Consider the following 20477-nt stretch of genomic DNA (forward strand, 5'->3'; position numbering starts at 1 on the left):
AGAGAGAGTTAGATTTGGGTGGGGTGTGTTCAATCTGCAATCTAAATTGCAGTGTAAAAATAAAGCAGCCAGTATTTACCCTGCACAGAAACAAAATAACCCACCCAAATCTAACTCTCTCTGCACATGTTATATCTGTCCCCCCTGCAGTGCACATGGTTTTGGCCAACTGCTAAAAAATATCCTGCTGCGATCAACTTGGAATTACCCCCGTTATTCTTCTATTCTCTGTCCTTGGGAATGTGATCCCTGTAAGGTGACCTGAGCCCGCATACCTGCACAGTATTTCCTCACAAGCGCCCACACTGAGTCACCATGAGGAAAACATTACCGTGCACTGACTGACTCACATCCTCCTGAAAGCAGCGGCCAGCCATTTAATCCCAAGTACATGAAGTGTGTAACTTGCATTAATAATAACATTACAGCTGTGCGGGGACGTGACAAGCGTTAGTAAAGGTCAGATGTAAAGTGCAGTTACAGCCGGGAAAATGACTTTAATAAAGAGCTGTTCTCCCTGCCCATCATTTTCCTGATCCGCGCCTATGCTGGCTGTCACAGGAAAGCACAAATACAGCGCAAACCAACAAATACCATATGCTATGCTAATAATTATACCTCCCATTGGCCTGATTGAAAGGGGGCCGCCATTGCAGCCGTAGCTATGTCTAATTTAGAATAACGCCGCAGCTGCTTGGCTTTCCACAGGCTGCGGCACTAATCACGCTATCAGACAACGCACTAGCCCTATGGAGGTGCAGAATGTCCATCTGAACATGGCCGCCGATGCTAGAGCAACTGCAACAAAAGACGGCGTCATGCCCGCAACTCATAAGCCACCCCCCTGTTATCTCTCAGCTCCTGGCTTTGCTTCCCAACAATGCCCTAATTGTGTGGAGTTTGTATGTTCTTCCATTGTTTGTGTATGCTTCCCCTGAGTGCTCTGGTTCCTCCCACAATTCCAAAACATACGGGCAGGTTAATCGGATTCAGACAATCTGAACAGCCATGACAGCTTGCGTTTACCCGACCGCTCCCCGTTCTCACCCCTAAGCGCTGTCTTCTGGTCACTCACTGTGCAACTAATTCCTTGTTGCGACCGCCATTGCAAATCACACGCTGCGCGTGCACTGCGGCTCAGACGCATACGCAGTAATACATCATCAACCAACTTGTGTACAACAGCCATTTTGCGACTACTTCAAAATGAGGCCCAATATAAACAACGGATAATAAATAAACAGCGTGAAAGAGAAGACGCCCCACACTGTCAGATACATGGTGCTCCAACGTCGGGAACAATTCCAAATGTAACTTTGTGGCAACAATTAAAAAAAACCTAATTATGATACTCAATTATGATGCTCTCAGAAAATGTGTGGAACAGTAAAAAACAACTTTGGTTCTACTAATTGTGGAAAGTGAAGGAAATCATTTCTCTGCTACGCCAAGTGAGCTACGCGGGGCTCGGCTGAGAAATCCTCCCCCAATAGTTCTCATACCTGGAGTATTAGCAGCATCTGAATGATGGAGGGAGGCACGCGAGCTCGTGGCCGGGATAAGGCATCGTCCAGTTTGAGATTTAGGGTGATTATGTTCCTGAAATGCAGCAGGGCCAACTGGCGGATGGAGGGCTCCTTCCCCTTCAAAGACAAAAATGGCACGTTATAATAATCGAGCACCATTATAGGGGAAAGTAGTAAATGAAACTTATAGGGGTCTATCCATGAAGCAGTGAAAAGAGTGGAGAAGTGAGTCTGTGGAGAAGGGCAACCAATCAGCTGCTCCGTACAATTGTATAGTATGCAAATTATAAATGTTACTTCAGTGCTGATTGGTTGCCATGGGCAACTTCTCCACTGGCTCACTTCTCCACATGTTTCACTGCTTCATGAATAGACCCCATATTCACTTAAGTTCATTAACTCTTTGGGCGAGGATATACAAAACTCTGTCCATCCCCCACACTAGAATATCATTTATAGTACATCCCGTGGGTCCTCCAACATTAGCGCATTCACCATTTATTTGTGTCCAGCTCAATCGTTGTATTATGGTGGCAGAAGATGGGTCATCCGGCACACAAGCAAGAGATTACATGTGGCCCCCAATTAGAAAGCTAACGCATTTCTCCAATCATTTGTCATGAAACGTCTCCTACAGTGAAGATTTGCAGCAGAGGTATCCAGTACAAGCACACACTGTATAGGGGAAGAGCTGTATTGTGTTGACAGTAGGAGTCCTGTGACTCTTGTTTTGCAGAAGTGTGTTGGGTTGTGTTAAATATTTTCAGTGGTTTAACACCCCACAAAAGAAGGTCACCAGGCAAGATCCAGTTTTGACCGAAATCTCACCTACCAAAAAGACTAGGCCTTCTGGTGCCTCTGCTCCATGTATAGTTCAGATCTCACAGTTTGGAAAGTGTTGACTCTGAGACTCAGAGCCGGCCCTAGGCATAGGCAAACTAGGCAAATGCCTAGGGCAGGCATGTCCAAACTGCGGCCCTCCAGCTGTTGTGAAACTACATATCCTAGCATGCCCTGACACAGTTTTGCTGGCAGAGAATGCTAAAGCTGTGTCAGGGCATGCTGGGATGTGTAGTTTCTCAACAGCTGGAGGGCCGCAGTTTGGACATGCCTGGCCTAGGGCATTTGGTATGCATAAGGGCACAAGCAGCTTCTGCTGATTAAAATGATATGCAGCATGCCTATATTCTGTGTGTGACTGCGGCGGTATCTGCATACGAAATGCTACATTACAGTATATTCCTGGAAATCACTGTAACGTAGCATTTTGTATGCAGATACAGCCACAGTCGTACACAGAATATAGGCACGCTGCATATCATTTTAATCAGCAGAATGCTTGTGCATCTTAGCCGCATAGTAATGCAAATGAGACACATTTTCGTCAAAAAAGGTGCCCAATGTTATTTGAATTGGGGGTACTAGTGTGTGGCCATGCCCCTTCTCATCAAGACCACGCCCCTTTTTGAGCTGTGCGCCGAATGTGCACACTGTTCCTATTTAAAATACAGGGGGTGGAGCACCAAAATGAGGACTGCTATGGGTGAGGGGTGATAGTGCTGGGGAAGGGGTGCAGTGTCAGAGGTGGAACTAGCGGTGGTGCTAGGGGGCACCAGCCAAAATCTTGCCTAGGGCATCATATTGGTTAGGGCCGGCTCTGCTCTGAGTGGACTCTTCGTGTTGACGGAAGCTGCCTGAAAATTGTCCAAGACACTGAGGCCGATTCTGTTCAGAGTCCAGATTTTTTATGCTGCTATGCGCAAACTCAAGACGCAAACTGCAGGTGCTGGGCTGAGGGTTTCGCCATTTGGCCGGCGTATTCACAGATATTCATTTTCACTGGAGATCTCCTTTTTACTGCTAATGATGTCACTGGCCATAACAAATTCTAAATTACGCTCTGGTTTCCATATGCGCTCCAAATATCAAATACTGGTAGGAGAATTGGCTTCTGAAGAACCTAGATTGTAAGCTTCGCCGGTGAAGCCACTGGTGTAAATGACTAAATAGCCTCTCTGTAAGGTGCTGCGTAATATGTAGGCGCTATATAAAAAACTGTTAATAAATAGATATTACAAAGTGAACCAGGAGCGTTTAATCCCATTGTATAGGACACGGTATATTTACCTGGACAGGGTAGAAAATGGCCTGTAGCATTGGTAGTACATCGCTGAAAAAGAAATCCCAGGTTTCTGCTAAGGAATCGAGGAGTTTTTGCCCTGAAATGCACAAAAGCAAAATATTAACAGTATAATAATAATTCACGCTACATACACGAACCAAACTCTCCTGACCTGTCTGATGGCTCCCTAGCGTCCGAGTGCCAAGACAAGTAATAATAACCGTTCTCGGACTGGATGGTTTTTGTTGCCACACATGCGCCAATGTTAAACTCAATATTATAATAAGCCTAATGTCAGTCTAGCAGTTGCACACTTGAGATGAGGCTAGGCCCCTCCCCCATTATAGCTCTTAGTGGCTGATAGGACAGTGATACAGGGGTCTATTCATGAAGCAGTAAAAAGTGTGGAGTAGTGAGCCAGTGGAGAAGTTGCCCATGGTAACCAATCAGCATTGAAGTAACATTTATAATTTGCACAATATACAATTGTACGGAGCAGCTGATTGGTTGCCATGGGCAACTTCTCCACTGTCTCCCTCCCTTCTCCACTCTTTTCACTGCTTCATGAATAGACCCCAGAGAAATATGGAGGGGGGGGGTGTTAGAGGAGAGTGACAGATGAGACAAGACAGGAATAGAGACACAGTGGGAGAGATGGGATGTGGAGGTACGAGAGAGGTAACTAAGCCTGTCAAGGCCTGGCACAATAGCTGGCGACCCAACAAATAATGGGTCCAAAATACTAGTACCGATGTCATGCTGTTGGTAACTTAAGATGGATCACAGAGCGTAAGGACAGGAGGCTCCCCATCAAGTCTGTGTCTCATATATTATATATTTAAGGGCAGGCAAAAATAAAAGTGCGGTAACACAAAGGTGACCATCCAACTTGACCTAGATCTGATACGGCTGTGATGTTCCGCTTATGCTACAATACTGACTCGTCAATGCTATCCTTTCTGGAAAGTAATAGCGGAACTGTCGTACCTTCATAAAAGCGGATTTTGTCCCGGAGAATCACCATCCCCTTAGTGAGAAGCTGGTTCTGAAAAGAGAGAGAGTCATAAGACTGTAAGAATAAAGTCGGAATGTGACGATTTTCTAGGCGATACGATAAGAGCATTGTGGAAACAAGAAAAGGACGTCGGAAGTTTTCATAATTCTATAAACAGTGGACAAAGCTATAGCTTGAGTCCAGCTGTCTACCCACCAAGTCCTTTGCCCTTATGGGAACCATATATTATTTAGACCACAGAGACATTTAAATGTATAGTACTCAGAGAGGGACGTAGATGCACATACCTGAAGGTATTCCGTAAAAAATGATCCCAGTTCAGTTTTCAACAGTTGTCTATGGCAGAAAAACAATGAGAAAATTACCAATGGACGCAGACCGTAAGGTTTTACACAGGATGAAAGTCTTAGGTGTAAATTACTAAGGGTGACATGTACTAAGCAGTGATAAAAGTGGAGAAGTGAGCCAGTGGAGAAGTTGCCCATGGCACCCAATCAGCTGCTCTGTATATGTTTATAGTATGCAAATTATAAATGTTACGTCAATGCTAATTGGTTGCCATGGGCAACTTCTCCACTGGCTCACTTCTCCACTTTTATCACTGCTTAGAAAATGTCCCCCTCAAGCTTCTAAAAGTGAAAAGTGGTGATGTTGCTCATAGCAACCAATCGGATTCTGTTTATCATTTTCTAGGATGCAATAGAGACATGATAGACAGAAACTGATTGGTTGCTATGAGCAACATCATCTCTTTTCATTTTTAGAAGCTTTAGTAAATGTACCCCTTAGAATTCTGGGTAAAGTCATAGGCAAAATCTATCTCTCTATCCTCCATTCTTAGAATGGAGAAGATAAAAGTGTGGACAGGGCTGAGTCCAATATAGTCAGGACAATATATTACTTGGTAATGCATGTCATGTTTGAAACACCAAGTCATCGGTTAGTTTTACACCTTCAGGTGACTTTAATGTACAGCCTACTATAAGCTCTTGTGCAACTTTTACAAAATATGTTGTTTTTTTATTGATAACTCCCTTCTGTCCCCTTCAGCCACGTTTTTATATTATCTAGTACAGTTATTTATGGTAGTTGGCTCTTGGACGCCATTATATAGCTGATCTCTAGATACCACTGTGTCCAACGTAACTCTGCCTGATGATAGACATGCTTGGATGACAGCACAGAAGCAGACTGAACAAAAAAACTGTGTACACGTTGCCTGAGGGCATGTAAAAGCCAGTAAAATAATGTCATCTGAAGGTGGAGAACATTTAATAACGCAGCATGTAAACACACCTTAAAAACAATAATAAAATCTGCCATTGTAAAATAACAGAGCACTTATATACAGTGATAAACAGCAATATAAGACATATCCGTCATGCAGTAAACTCCGCAATGGCTCCTGGGAACCGTACAAATGGATAAATAAAATAAAGCAATAAATGTTTTATTATTTAATTAAGCACTTTCTAAAGATCATGCTTACTGGAAAGGTGAAACCAGGACTTCAAAGAAAGAAATTCAACCCACAATCCTTATGCTTTAGAGGCTCTTATAAAGTAATGTCTTTCCTGTCAGTGTATACACCTGCTGGGGGAATAACACGCTGAGTAAGGAGAGCACAGGTGCGGCCATTTTGTGGGCTGAAGTAACACTTAGGGTGCAGTGTATCAATGGACTAGGAGCTAACAACAACCCCACTTCAGTTGCTGTTGTCAGCTCTTTGGCTAAGTCACTTTGGGACAGTGCAACATGCACAAATGTCACTCTCACAGCAGGTTTAGACGATGACAGGAAATGTCTCATTAGGTGACATCTTGTGCATAGAGAACTATATTACTAAATAGCCCATTTCCTTAACTTCCCGCCAAGTTTCCTCAGTTAGGACCCCTTCCTATTCAGCACAATTGCTACTTGAGCAGCAGAAAGATTAAGTCTCATCAGCTCTGCAGTTGCTGAAGAGGCGACGCCACCGACCAACGCCACCGATGCCACCAAAAGCTCTGAGGCACGAATGCCAATCAGCTGTCAGAGGCATAAGTTTAGTCCCTGTGACCCTTTTCCAGAGAGCTTGGCACGTGTGGATGTCAAGCACTACAGCAGGAATTCAATTCAGGGCAATGGTCGCGAAATTACTTAGACAAAGGCATTTGGCGACCATTTTCTTCACTACCTTTCCAAACCCCACAGAGGTGTGAGCGAGAAGATAAATACACATAAATTAACATACATACATGTGTACACTGGTCTATTTTATCACATATGTAACATCTATATCGAGCCTCCGGTTTATACTAGGTTTATTATTGGCCAAGTGAGGGTACATAGTGAATTCGACCGTGACAATATTTGAAAAACAGGCCCCGAAAGCTTTAAGTGTTTACATCCCACATACTATTAACCTGTGAAACCGTCGTATAGTCAATGGCCCTTGGAATGAGGAGAATTATAGATTTATAGTCAATTCTGCCTGCTTAATAAAACTCAGAAGAAAGAGAATGAACATTTGCTCCATTAAATTAAACAGTTTCAATTAAGGAATAATTACACTTGGGAGCAGCAATTATGGCATGTTGTGTCACTGCTGAGCTAACAAGGGTCAGCTAATTCCCTCAAAGGAATTACGGGATGGATACAAAAATGGATGGGACTGCTGCTCAGTAGTGGATTCTGGGAAACTACATGACATGGTTATACTGACTTTCTACAGAAGCGGAGGGTTCTGGGTAATGACACGACATGGCTATAGGCTACTGAGATGCTACAGAAGCAGAGGGTTCTGGGTAATGACATGACATGGCTGTCTGCTACTGAGATGCTACAGAAGCAGGGTTCTGGGTAATGAAATGACATGGTTATAGGCTACTGAGATGCTACAGAAGCAGAGGGTTCTGGGTAATGACATGACATGGCTGTAGGCTACTGGGATGCTACAGAAGCAGAGGGTTCTGGGTAATGGCATGGCTGTAGGCTACTGAGATGCTACAGAAGCAGAGGGTTCTGGGTAATGACATGACATGGCTGTACGCTACAGAGATGCTACAGAAGCAGATGGTTCTGGGTAATGAAATGACATATTTTTGTTTTTTTCCCGCTTTCAAAGTATTTATGCCATTCAGATAAAGGAAAACAGAATCACTGAACAGAACACATATGAACATAATATGAAAAAAAGAAAAATTAACATAACTTTTCTCAAACTACAGTTTTAAGAGTGTTAACCAGCAGCTATTCGGCTGCAAAAAATATATGTGCTGGGCACACTGCAAGACATCAAGCAAAGTCTGCTGGCGTATTCTAAGCAATCTCTTCACTTTTTTTCTGGTGAAACAGTTGGGACATCAGCAGCAATCTGGAAATATTCATGAGCTTTGTCTGCTCAGTCGGCATGCAATCTCCGCAGCACACTAAGGGGTATATTCAATTAGTGTCGAAAGCTGCCGTCTGTTGAAAAGACGTCAGTTTTCGACTTTTTAAGGTCGAATCGTGAGTCGACCTATTCAATCCCAAGCATTTGTTATTCGACAAGTCGGGGAATTCGATTTTTTTGTCGAATAGTATGTGAATCAGCGGTATAGCTGCCGATTCACGTACTTTTGAGGGAAACGGGGCCAAATTCGCCCGATCTTTCGAATAATGATATAAGTCGAATTGAGATGCGGGCAGAGGGGGAGAGCAGCGCCGGAGGAGACGGTGGGGGCACAGGGGGAGAGCAGCGCCGGAGGAGACGGTGGGGGCACAGGGGGAGAGCAGCGCCGGAGGAGACGGGAGAGCCGCAGGGCACAGGGTGAGAGCAGCGCCGGAGGAGACAGGGGAGAGCCGGGAGCGCTGCGCTCCCGGCTCTCCCCCGTCTCCTCCGGCGCTGCTCTCCCCCTGTGCCCCCACCGTCTCCTCCGGCGCTGCTCTGCCCCTGTGCCCCCACTGTCTCCTCCGGAGCTGCTCTCCCCCTCTGCCCGCATCTCAATTCGACTTATATAATTTTTCGAAAGATCGGGCGTAAGAAACAAAAATATTGTATTTAAACAAGACGGAACGCAGAGCCACAACAAGATCATCCCATAGGCATAAACATCAGAGGATTTTGAAGCTGGCTATCCTAGTTTTAATTCAGGAGTGGTCAACAGTGGGAAACAAATGGAGGTGGCTGAACTCTGCTGTTCTGCGTCTCTTGTGAAGTCCACTACTCCAACTATTCCTCTCGTTCGGTTTACAGCAAACACATTGTTACAATGCAGAGAACCCACAGTTATACTTGCGGCATGCAGGCCTTGCGCTACCCCACTCATCACTTTCAGAGTTTCATATGAATTCAGTTGATCGTTGGCTTGGATATGGCTCAAACTTTCACCAGAATGGAAAGGAACCAACAAGTATACCATGGGATCGGACTTACAAAAAAACAGGTAAAGGAGCTGCATAATCCCAGATTCCTCCTTCTCTAGCAACCAAACGTTGTGATATTTTCAGTCCTTACAATTAATTGTTCTTCTGCATCCATATCTACTGAATAACCCTTCAGTAAGACTTTCTTGTTTTGGACCTGTGCGCACACCAGTGGCCATTTGCTACTAAGCTCTTTCAATGATTCTGCATGAAATAGCTCCCTCTCCATACTCCCAGAAAGAAGACCACCTGAATTCATGTACTTTATTATTCCCCCAACACAGTACATTAGGGGCAGCTCGGGAAACCACTTCTGCACCAAAACACTCAACGAAGTATATTCCTCTTGTTCTCGTTGCGTTTCATAAAAATTTTTGTCCCTTATGGTTGTGATGTCATGTTTCAGTTCACTAAGAGCAGTTTCACTGTATTCATCTGACTCTTCCATAGTGCTACTCTTAAGAAGTTTCCATCGCAGCTGAGCTTTCAATCCCTCAATGGTCTTTTTGATCTCCATTGAATCGTCCACATTCGGGTTTGTATTGATCCATTGAACAATGTTCTTTTTGAATTCAACACTGGATAGTAAGATGAGTCTGTTCATGAATACGCTTTACAACCTCATTGTATGCATTTATTATTATTTTCTTATCGTCTTCACTTAGTTCCAGGACAGACACTTGCAGTTCCTTGGATATGTCAGAGTCAAATTTTTCCAAAATATTGTCAATATTCTCTACAACGTCAGACGAGTCCTCGGAGGAGTTTGACGTCAGATCAAAGAGCTCTTTGATGTCACTGAACCACGTTGTTAGGTGTTCAAGAGAGCTGGTGGTGTCATTTATAACACTGTTAAACTTCTCCAACTTCGCCTGTTTCCATTTATAAAACTCCTGGAACATGTCACAGTCACTGGATGCTCCATATACAGACATAAGAGACTGTAGCAACATCTGTAACTTTGTAAAATGTGCATCAAGTGGCATTTGATTAACCTCGACAATAAAGGAATCTACTGAAGAAGTCAGTGCTTGCTGAACTTTGTTCCGTTTGTCTATGAGCATGTCTAGCTCTACCACATCTGAGCAAGCCTGGATCATTTCCTGGGAATATTTATATTCTGTCCAGTTCTCCTCTAGAATATTTAAAGAGCATGGGGCAGAAAACTGTTCCTCATTTACCACTCTCACAGCCTCTAGAAGATCATCAGCTATTGTCAGGTTTTCATTTTCACATCTAACCGCTTTCAGCATGTCCATCTTGTTTGTTAAATCTTTAAATATGGTTCCTATGGCCATCTTCAAACTTTTTTCCATTTCATTAATAGTTTGCTCAAAGTTCACCTTCTCACTCTGAATATCATTTTGAATCCGTAGAATCCGTAGATCTAGAGCCCTTGATTTTTGCAACAAGATCTCTTTTTCATCCTTCAATTGCTTGTTCTCATCCTTCAATTGCTTAATCTCATCCAACAACAATCTCTGATCCCTTTTAACGCCATTCGTATAAGTAGAACACAATCTTCGATCTTGAAAGTTGTTATTTCCGTCATCTCCCTTCATCAAGTCAAATACTTTGAGGTCATTGTTAAATCGGTTGAACATATGTATAGATTTTGGCTCATGTATAGGAGGCCTTTCTATGTTTCTACTAGCCCAGAGAAGGCGTGATTTTCCACTGTTTGCCGAAGCTTCCACTGGTTCCCGTGGGCCGTTTGGAGGACTGGAAAATTTACATCTCTCTGCAAAACCCTGTTGCACCACTACCTCTCCAATATCAAGGTCACCATGTACAGCATGTCCAATAAGCGTGCCATCTTTGTAGACTGCTTTCTGCTGCACAGTGATTTGTTTGCTACTTATGAGTTTGGCTAGAATTTTCAGGCCCTGTTCGATATCAACCGCTGAAGTCCACAGAGTCTATATTTCTGTGCCACAGCTGGTATTTGTAAGTCGTCAGGAAGTTCGACAATGGTGGATCTATTTAAAATTTCTGAATTTCCATAGTCCCTATGACCGCGCACTTCTCATCACTGAGCACATGCTGTAACGTACATCTGTACCAGCACTTATCTGCTGAAAACAACCCACCATAAACCTTCTCAAGATCAGGAGTTCCAAAAACAGTATTCATGATAGGGCAAACTCTGGCCAAAGATTCCGTCAGCTTTGATATGTCATGGATTCTGTTCATCGACTGTTACAGCATCCTCCACATGAGAAACCAACACATCTTCCACTTTGTTATACCCAGATTCTCCTTCCATGCTTATAATACACAGATCCGGGCGCTGCATAAGAACGTTCTCCCAGCTCCAGAGACCGGTTCCCGCACTGTCAGTCAGTCTAGTCCCTCAGCTCTCGCCGGTATGCCGCCCCCGGATCACCTCCGAAATGACATGGTTATGTGCTACTGAGATGCTACAGAAGTAGAGTGTTCTGGGTAATGACATGACATGGCTGTAGGCTACTGAGATGCTACAGAAGCAGAGGGTTCTGGATAATGATATGACTATAGGTTACTGTGATGCTACAGTAGTAGAGGGTTCTGGGTAATGACACAACATGGCTGTAGGCCACTGAGATGCTACAGAAGCAGAGGGTTCTGGGTAATGACACAACATGGCTGTAGTCTACTGAGATGCTACAGAAGCAGAGGGTTCTGGGTAATGACACAACATGGCTGTAGGCTACTGAGATGATACAGAAGCAGAGGGTTCTGGGTAATGATATGACATGGCTGTAGGCTACTGAGACGCTACAGATCCGGAGGGTTCTGGGTAATAACATGACATGGTTACAATGAGATGCTGCAGAAGAAATACGTGTAATGGCTTCCACTGAGGCAGAGTATTCTGGGAAATAATGCAATTTATCAGCACAACCATTAACATCCATATCAAATTCTAATATACATTTATAAATAAATGTATAACTAACGCTCACTGAGGCCTGAAGGTGAATGCAAACGGACACATGAGCCAATTTTCTTAATATTGGCTGTAATATTTGTGGTCAGTAACAGTGATCAGGGGGTTGTTGTATGGTAATGTGTCCGGCTGGACATCACAGTGATGACAGATAGTCCATCTAGAGGAATTTCATTGAAAGACGGCAGTTTCCGACAGGTATTGAATATACCCCTATGTCGGCATTTTGAACATGTTGGTATAATGAATGTCGGTATTTTTACCGTGTTGGTATTTTGACTGTCGGTCAATGGCTGTCGGGATTGTGTCTGTCGGCAAATCAACTGCTACCCATCCCCAAAAGCGCCCTTACTAGGGTTAAACATATCAGTACCACTCAATACCAATGTTTTCATGAAGATTTGGCAATTCTTACATGTTCTAGCAATGCAACCATCCTAGTGACTAGAATAATCACTATTATTTGCAGTTAGGAATCCGAAACTCATCAGATAAATATCTATAAATACACGTTGCCTGGAAATCCGGATCACCCCCCGACATAAACTATTCATTCAATTTCTTCCTGTATTCTCAGACAAGTAAACAACATCTTGAGTGCAATTCCCCATTGTCGAAATATTTAACATGGGCAAAAGATTTATGATTTCCCCTGGACCTGCCAAATTTCCTCTTATATCAGATAGCGTCTCTGTATATAGATCTGCGCCCTTGTGGGAAATTACTGACCATTAATTAGATATTTCCAAATACACAAATTCTAGATTCATAGCAAAAGAAAAATCTGAATAAGAATTTTCTTAAAAATGTTTTTATTCTTTAGGAAAACTCTGTATTACTTCTAAACTCAAGAAATACCGGCAATGCTGAATTAAACGTTTGTCTTAAGGGGCCCCGTACCGCAGTAATTACTTGGGGCAATCCCTTGTTCTGCCAATGCCTGGGCCAGAGGATCAACATAATCCAACAGGTTGGACAATCTCAATTCGCCGGTTATGATCCAATTATCGGAACTAGCGAGTCTGGGGTTTACGATATGTGGTATTTGCTGATCCCCCCGAGAAATCACTGCTCATCGGAGACCCCTGATTGGCAAATTGTTTCGGTATCTGTATGGGCCGCATTAGTTACTAGGGAAGCCAATTCCGGGTCTTTTTTTCAATCCCGGGTATGGGGATTGAAAAATGTCCAATCCTGAGATTGGCTTTTAACTCTGTGGCCACCCCCCGCCCCGCACACATAACTCACCATATACCGGGGGAAAGCGGGTGGGGAACATCTTCCACTCTCTCCTGGCGGCTCCCAGCGGCGTGTGACGGCACAGTGTGACCTCTCACGCTGCGCTGGGGGAGCCAGAAGAAGGATGGTGGGCAGTGTCTGAGTGTCTTGTGGACACTCAACGCTGATCCCTCAATCCCCGGGATTGGGGCTTCCAATCCCGGGATTGAATCCCGGCCGTTTTTGGCCCGAAATCCAGGGATACCGCCGATCCCGGGATTGGCTACCATAGTTGTTACCATTTAAAATATTATTGATTTTTTGGGGTGGGATTTACATTTTTTATGCAGATGAGTGATCGCTATTACCCTCTGTTATCAACCATGTTGAAGGACTAATGAAAATGATCACGACTGTTATTACGGCCACAGAGGGACCACTTGGCTCAAGAATCGACCAACGGAATGACTTTCCACTATTCATAATTAGATACCATCACTCCGTTCGGCCGGACGACCTCGGAACACATAAGGGACTGTTACTGCTAGTCGCTTTCCTAGGACATCTTCCAGCCTTATCAGTAATGGCCTGTGGGAGGGTCGACTGGCCCACAGGGGTACAGGCTAAACCACAGGTAGGCCCCACTGTCTGGGGGCCCACTCCTTTCTCTAGGGATCAGGTTCCAGACTGTACAATTGTATTATACATGGTAGATATGTTGCATTACACTGCACTAAACTATTGTGCATTTCAAGCCTCTGTGGAGGCTGGCCACACCCCCTTTGTAGGCTGGTCACACCCCTAAATATGGGCCCATATCACTGCATTCCCCTGGTGGGCCCTTCATACACCAGTCCGACACTGGCCTGTGGTGTTCAATCAGAAAATTACCGAGCATCATTCTTGTTTTGAGTAAAGTGTTGTGGCGATGTTGGACCGATTTACTGATTATATCATCAGCGACATTCCTAATTGTGTGCTCAGCAAGACATGGGAATGAAAATGACAGTGAAAAGCGGAGGCTCATCGCATAAATCTATCTAGTCCAATGAGTTCATTAGCTGATCAGTCACTGACAGCTCAGATGTCATAGCCCCAACCAGAAATTCCAGGTAGGTTTATCATGTATAGGGTCAGATGTATTAAGCCTGGAGAAGTGATAAAGAAGTGATAAGTGCAAGGTGATAGCGCACCAGCCAATCAGCTCCAATATGTAAATTGACAGTTAGGAGCTGATTGGCTGATGCGTTATCACCTTCCACTTATCACTGCTTTATCACTTCTCCAGGCTTAATACATCTGCCCCATAGCCCCAGAGTACAATTGCATGGTTATATTGTAGGAGACTGTGCATAGTGATGATCTATGTAGGTCAGTACGTGGTTAATAAATGGAAAGTAAAATAACCAGAACAATGGAAAATGATGACACACAGAGATAGAATCCGTAATCATTGTTGCTACGAGTCATGTGTTTGTGTGACCATCAACGATGTCACCGACAGACAGAATACACAGATGACTGCATTCCTGACTACTGACGGTTTCATTTCCTGTCAGTGACACCTTATTGGCTGATGTCATCATGAGAAATATACGAAACGTTTGTGCAAGTCATGGTGCGATTACATCATGATCTACACACAAGCCAAGATGCCCCCACCGACACTTACACTGTGGCTGTAGATCAGTGGTACCTGTGTGTCTGAGGTTAACTAGGCCTCAAACGCAAATCTCCTTAGATCAGAGCACTACTAATAATGATTTTATATACATACAGGGTGGCAATAATTCAGCTTCCCCTATTCAGACTCATCTGCAGCTAGATATAACAAGCAGGGTATTAGGGAGACTGATATATTTACAGCATGCGGAGAGGCCGAACCGCGGTGTCTCATGGGCAGTCGGGAGGTTTGGAGAGACGGCACACGCTGTATGCCCTGCTATGCAGACAGCAGCGGTGTCGAGTGAAAGAGCGCACCGGAGACAGCAGTTGTCAGAGTGCTGGGTGTGCCCTCAGTGTGACATATGGCAACTTCAGTGAGGGGGGGCCTAATGCGACCAAGGCCACGCCCCGGGGGACTCTCGCTATTGGGTGCATTATCCAGGACTGTCACTAGGGGGTGTATTATACAGGTCTCTCACTCGTGGGTGCATTATACAGGACTCTCACTACCGGATGCACTATCCAGGGCTGTCACTAGGGGGTGCATTATCCATGTCTCTCACTCGTGGGTGCATTATACAGTACTCTCACCACTGGGTGCATTATCCAGGGCAGTCACTAGGGGGTGCATTATTTCTGTCTGTTACTCGTGGGTGCATTGGGGTAATTCCAAGTTGATCGCAGCAGGATTTTTGATAGCAATTGGGCAAAACCATGTGCACTGCAGGGTGAGGCAGATATAACATGTGCAGAGAGAGTTAGATTTGGGTGGGGTGTGTTCAATCTGCAATCTAATTTGCAGTGTAAAAATAAAGCAGCCAGTATTTACCCTTCACAGAAATAAAATAACCCACCCAAATCTAACTCTTTCTGCACATGTTATATCTGCCTCCTCTGCAGTGCACATGGTTTTGCCCAATTGCTATCAAAAATCCTGCTGCGATCAACTTGGAATTACCCCAATTATACAGTACTCTCACCACTGGGTGCATTATCCAGGGCTGTCACTAGGGGGTGCATTATTTATGTCTGTTACTCGTGAGTGCATTATACAGTACTCTCACCACTGGGTGCATTATCCAGGACTGTCATTAGGGAGTGCATTATACAGGTCTCTCACTCGTGGGTGCATTATACAGGACTCTCACTACCGGATGCATTATCCAGGGCTGTCACTAGGGGGTGCATTATCCATGTCTCTCACTTGTGGGTGCATTATACAGTACTCTCACCACTGGGTGCATTATCCAGGGCTGTCACTAGGGGGTGCATTATTTATGTCTGTTACTCGTGAGTGCATTATACAGTACTCTCACCACTGGGTGCATTATCCAGGACTGTCATTAGGGAGTGCATTATACAGGTCTCTCACTCGTGGGTGCATTATACAGGACTCTCACTACCGGATGCATTATCCAGGGCTGTCACTAGGGGGTGCATTATCCATGTCTCTCACTTGTGGGTGCATTATACAGTACTCTCACCACTGGGTGCATTATCCAGGGCTGTCACTAGGGGGTGCATTATTTCTGTCTGTTACTCGTGGGTGTATTATACAGTACTCTCACCACTGGGTGCATTATCCAGGGCTATCACTAGGGGGTGCATTATTTATGTCTGTTACTCGTGGGTGCATTATACAGGACTCTCACCACTGGGTGCATTATCCCGGGCTGTCACTAGGGGGTGCATTATTTGTCAGTTACTCGTGGGTGCATTATACAGTACTCTCTCCACTGGGTGCATTATCCAGTTTACATATCCCCACTCACCTGACTCCTTCATTTAAATGGTAGAGTTCATGATCAAGCAGCCCTTTCTTCTGAAACACAGAGATGACTCCATTGTGGATACTGAAATTAAAGAAAAAATACACACAATATAATTACCACCTTAAATTTCATTACAGATGATAAAGAAAACAATGATTCTCAGGTTAATGCAAATATAGTAAATCAACAAAACTGGTTTTAATCATAGCGCCTCCCTGTGGCCTGCTTGGAAAATGGTCCCTTCTGTGTGGAGACCGGACTACACTAGTGTTGTGAAATGGGGACCCAGGGTCGCTACCCCCATAATTTAAGTACAGCACTATGAAGGGATGGTTATTTAAAACCAGTGCTTGCAGCTGTGTATCCAAGGTCACCTACTGCATTATTCAGCATAACTGCTCTTATAATCCCAGTCCTGACAGTTACTCGTTAATCTAATTACTCATCTGAAGAAATAACCTGCATCAAAAAACCCCAAACCAACAAATATCTGTACTCTGTATATTGGCCCTCATTCCGAGTTGATCGGTCGCTAGCTACTTTTTGCAGCCATGCAAACGCATAGTCGCCGCCCACAGGGGAGTGTATTTTCACTTTGCAAGTGTGCTATCGCATGTGCAGCCAAGCGGTACAAAAACCTTTTGTGCGAAACAAGACCAGCCCTGAAATTACTTATCCTGTGCGATGATTCTAGCGACAGCGGTCCCCGGAATTAACATCAGACACCCGCCCTGCAAACGCCTGGTCACGCCTGCGTTTCCCTACCACTCCCACAAAACGGTCAGTTGACACCCATAAACGCCCTCTTTCTGTTAATCTCCTTGCGATCGGCTGTGCGAATGGATTCTTCGTTAAATCCATCGCCCCGCAACGATACGCTTTGTACCCATACGACGTGCATGCGCATTGCGGTGCATACACATGCGCAGTAGTAACCTGTTGGCTGTGCTGCGAAAAATGGCAGCGTTGCAATCAACTCGGAATGACCCCCTTAGTTCTTACTGCTTAATAAGCTCGTTGGTGCACCTACAGATAATGAGTTTGTGTAACTACATACAGTAAGTACACTAAGGGGCAATTCAGTTCTCTGCAATGTACCCGCCCTGCAAACGCCTGGTCACGCCTGCGTTTTCCCTACCACGCCCAGAAAACGGTCAGTTGACACCCATAAATGCCCTGTCAATCTCCTTGCGATCGGCTGTACGAATGGATTTGTCACTAGAAGCATTGCACAGCAACGATGCTGTTTGTACCCGTACGAGGCGCGTGCGCATTGCGGTGCATATGCATGCGCAGTTTTGCCATTTTTTTTACCTGATCGCTGCGCTGCGAAAATCGTCAGCGAGCGATCAACCCGGAATGACTCCCATTACCCTGATATACTGCAGATGTCACATCTGGTTTTGGTTTGAATATTACTTATCTATATAATAATTCCATAAGGTCTGTGCGTCTCATGAATGCAGTTGCCGCAGTCAGTGCGGGGTGCAGAGCCGTGGAATAGGGGGCGGGGCCTGACAGAGCAGGTGGCGGGGAAGAAAAGGCGACCCTTTAATATATTAGTCAAACAGTATGTATTAAAATATTTATGTTAGCAAATACACTTTCAAATAGTTAAGAAGTGAAACCAGCAACACGGTTGGCACAGTGGTTAGCATTACTATCTCACAGTCTTCAGATCATGCTCTTAATTCCTGACCAATGAGTTCATAATGTGCTGTGTAATATGTAGGCGCTATAATATAAATACCTGTTAATAAATAAATGTCTAGCAGCGAATTGCAGAGATTTTCACCGGATTACAGCACAATATTGCATAATGACATAGGCCCTCATTCCGAGTTGATCGCTCGCAAGGCGAATTTAGCAGAGTTGCTCACGCTAAGCCTACGCCTACTGGGAGTGTATCTTAGCTTCTTAAAATTGCGACCGATGTATTCGCAATATTGCGATTACAAACTACTTAGCAGTTTCAGAGTAGCTTCAGACTTACTCGGCATCTGCGATCAGTTCAGTGCTTGTCGTTCCTGGTTTGACGTCATAAACACACCCAGCGTTCGCCCAGACACTCCTCCGTTTCTCCGGCCACTCCTGCGTTTTTTCCGGAAACGGTAGCGTTTTTATCCACACGCCCCGAAAACGCTGTGTTTCCGCCCAGTAACACCCATTTCCTGTCAATCACACTACGTTCGCCAGAGCGAAGAAAAAGCCGTGAGTAAAAATACTATCTTCATTGTAAAATTACTTGGCGCAGTCGCAGTGCGAATATTGCGCATGCGTACTAAGCGGAATTTCACTGCGATGCGAAGAAAATTACCGAGCGAACGACTCGGAATGAGGGCCATAATCAGATTATCTGTGAATAGCAATAAATTCTCTTTTGTCAGCGGCTGGCATTTCATGTTTCAGTATGTACATACAGTTATACGTCCAATCATCGAAAGGGACATAAAATGCACCTGTCGTCTAATCGCCGCAGTGGTGGTCATTCTGCGGCCTGAACCAATCGTCATGGTAATGCAGCCTATCAGTTCACTAAGCATCAGTGGGGTTTTAATAAACTAGACATGGTGCTCCAAATTACGGGGCCCCCACCCCCCAAAAACAAAGTATTTTGGATAATAGGTTCCGTAACTGTACTTCATTGCAGTAAGTAATTCTAATGCCTGGAAATAAGAGTAGTTAGTGGGAATTACATCCAGGATAAGAGGAAGTTTACTCAGCAGTTGAATATTGACAAACATGGACATTTTCTTGTATTAGTTCCTAGCTAACTGGCCTAAAATAGAGTTGTACGTGAACATAATGGTTTACATATAACTACAATGGAGGATGGACTGTGCAGATCAGGTCCTGCGTCATTGCATTCGGGGACCCCATATTGTTTAGGGGTGGCGACAGGGCCCATTTTTCAAAATCGGTGCATGTTGCCGCGTTATATGGCTAATTCGGACCCGATCGCTGCTGTGCGTTTTCAGGTCTGAACTGCACAGGCGCTGCAGAGATTGACAGGCAGAGGCGTTCGCTGGGCGGGAGGGCCGCCGCCATTTGGGGAGCACGGTCCGGGCACCCTGGAGAGCGATGGGTAGCTTCCAGCCAGGAGCTGAGCTGGTAGGGAGCTACTCTTCAGGTTCAAAAGCATCGCCGCCGTGTGATGCTTCAGTACCTGTGCGGGGGGGAGGGGGGCAGAGCCAGACATGCGGGCGGACTAGCCCTGTGCTGGGCGTCCCCACGCATGTCTGTGAAAGTGACGATCAAGTCTGAATTACCCCCTATGTACGCATGCTGAGGCCAATCTTCTCACGCAGATTTTCCTGGCCCGAGCACAGGAGTCCTGTTGCCCAGTCTGAGTAAATTTAGGCTTATTCAAATATGGGATGATTGCCACCATGACGGTGATCAGGTACTGCGTCAATGACGCAGCGAGGATGCAAATAGCGCCCACCTCTCAATCTGGCCCTTAGTTGGTTGCAGCGCCAAGTAAATTAGTTCAGCAGATATTATAATGCCACAAAACAAAGCCCTATTTCCTTTTTAGAAGTTTTAGTAAACCTACCCCTACAACGAAATAAATAAAGATAGGTCCTACTGAAGCCTATAGGTGCGTACACACTGGCCGATATATATCGGCCATTCTATTGAAAGGCCGATATATCGCTGGTCCATCAGCCAGTGTGTGCCAATGAACGCCATCGTTCACAGACATATCGCGTCGGCCCTGCAGCACACACAATGACCAATATATCTACAGACATACTGGTGCATCGTTCTGTGTGTACGGGCGGTCAGCTGACCACCCGGACACTTCCTGCACAAGCCGGCAGTGATTGACGGCTCATCTTGG

General features: G+C 44.9%; 1 protein-coding gene and 1 pseudogene across 5 annotated transcripts in view; both read right to left on the reverse strand.

Annotated features, from left to right (window-relative positions):
- PRR5 (proline rich 5) overlaps nt 1-20477 on the reverse strand; it is a 172822-nt gene that overhangs the window by 18708 nt on the left and 133637 nt on the right. For all 5 annotated transcript variants that reach the window (XM_063928909.1, XM_063928908.1, XM_063928905.1 and 2 more), the window contains 5 exons: nt 16634-16714; nt 4951-4999; nt 4636-4693; nt 3654-3745; nt 1503-1643 (listed from right to left, as the gene is read on the reverse strand). In XM_063928909.1, the coding sequence (XP_063784979.1) occupies nt 1503-1643; nt 3654-3745; nt 4636-4693; nt 4951-4999; nt 16634-16714 (421 nt within the window). The remainder of the gene's footprint in view (nt 1-1502; nt 1644-3653; nt 3746-4635; nt 4694-4950; nt 5000-16633; nt 16715-20477) is intronic.
- LOC134933923 (serine/threonine-protein kinase 31-like) lies at nt 6597-11417 on the reverse strand (annotated as a pseudogene).

Source organism: Pseudophryne corroboree, chromosome 6 (genome assembly GCF_028390025.1).
Source record: "Pseudophryne corroboree isolate aPseCor3 chromosome 6, aPseCor3.hap2, whole genome shotgun sequence".
In the NCBI taxonomy this organism is placed as follows: domain Eukaryota; kingdom Metazoa; phylum Chordata; class Amphibia; order Anura; family Myobatrachidae; genus Pseudophryne; species Pseudophryne corroboree.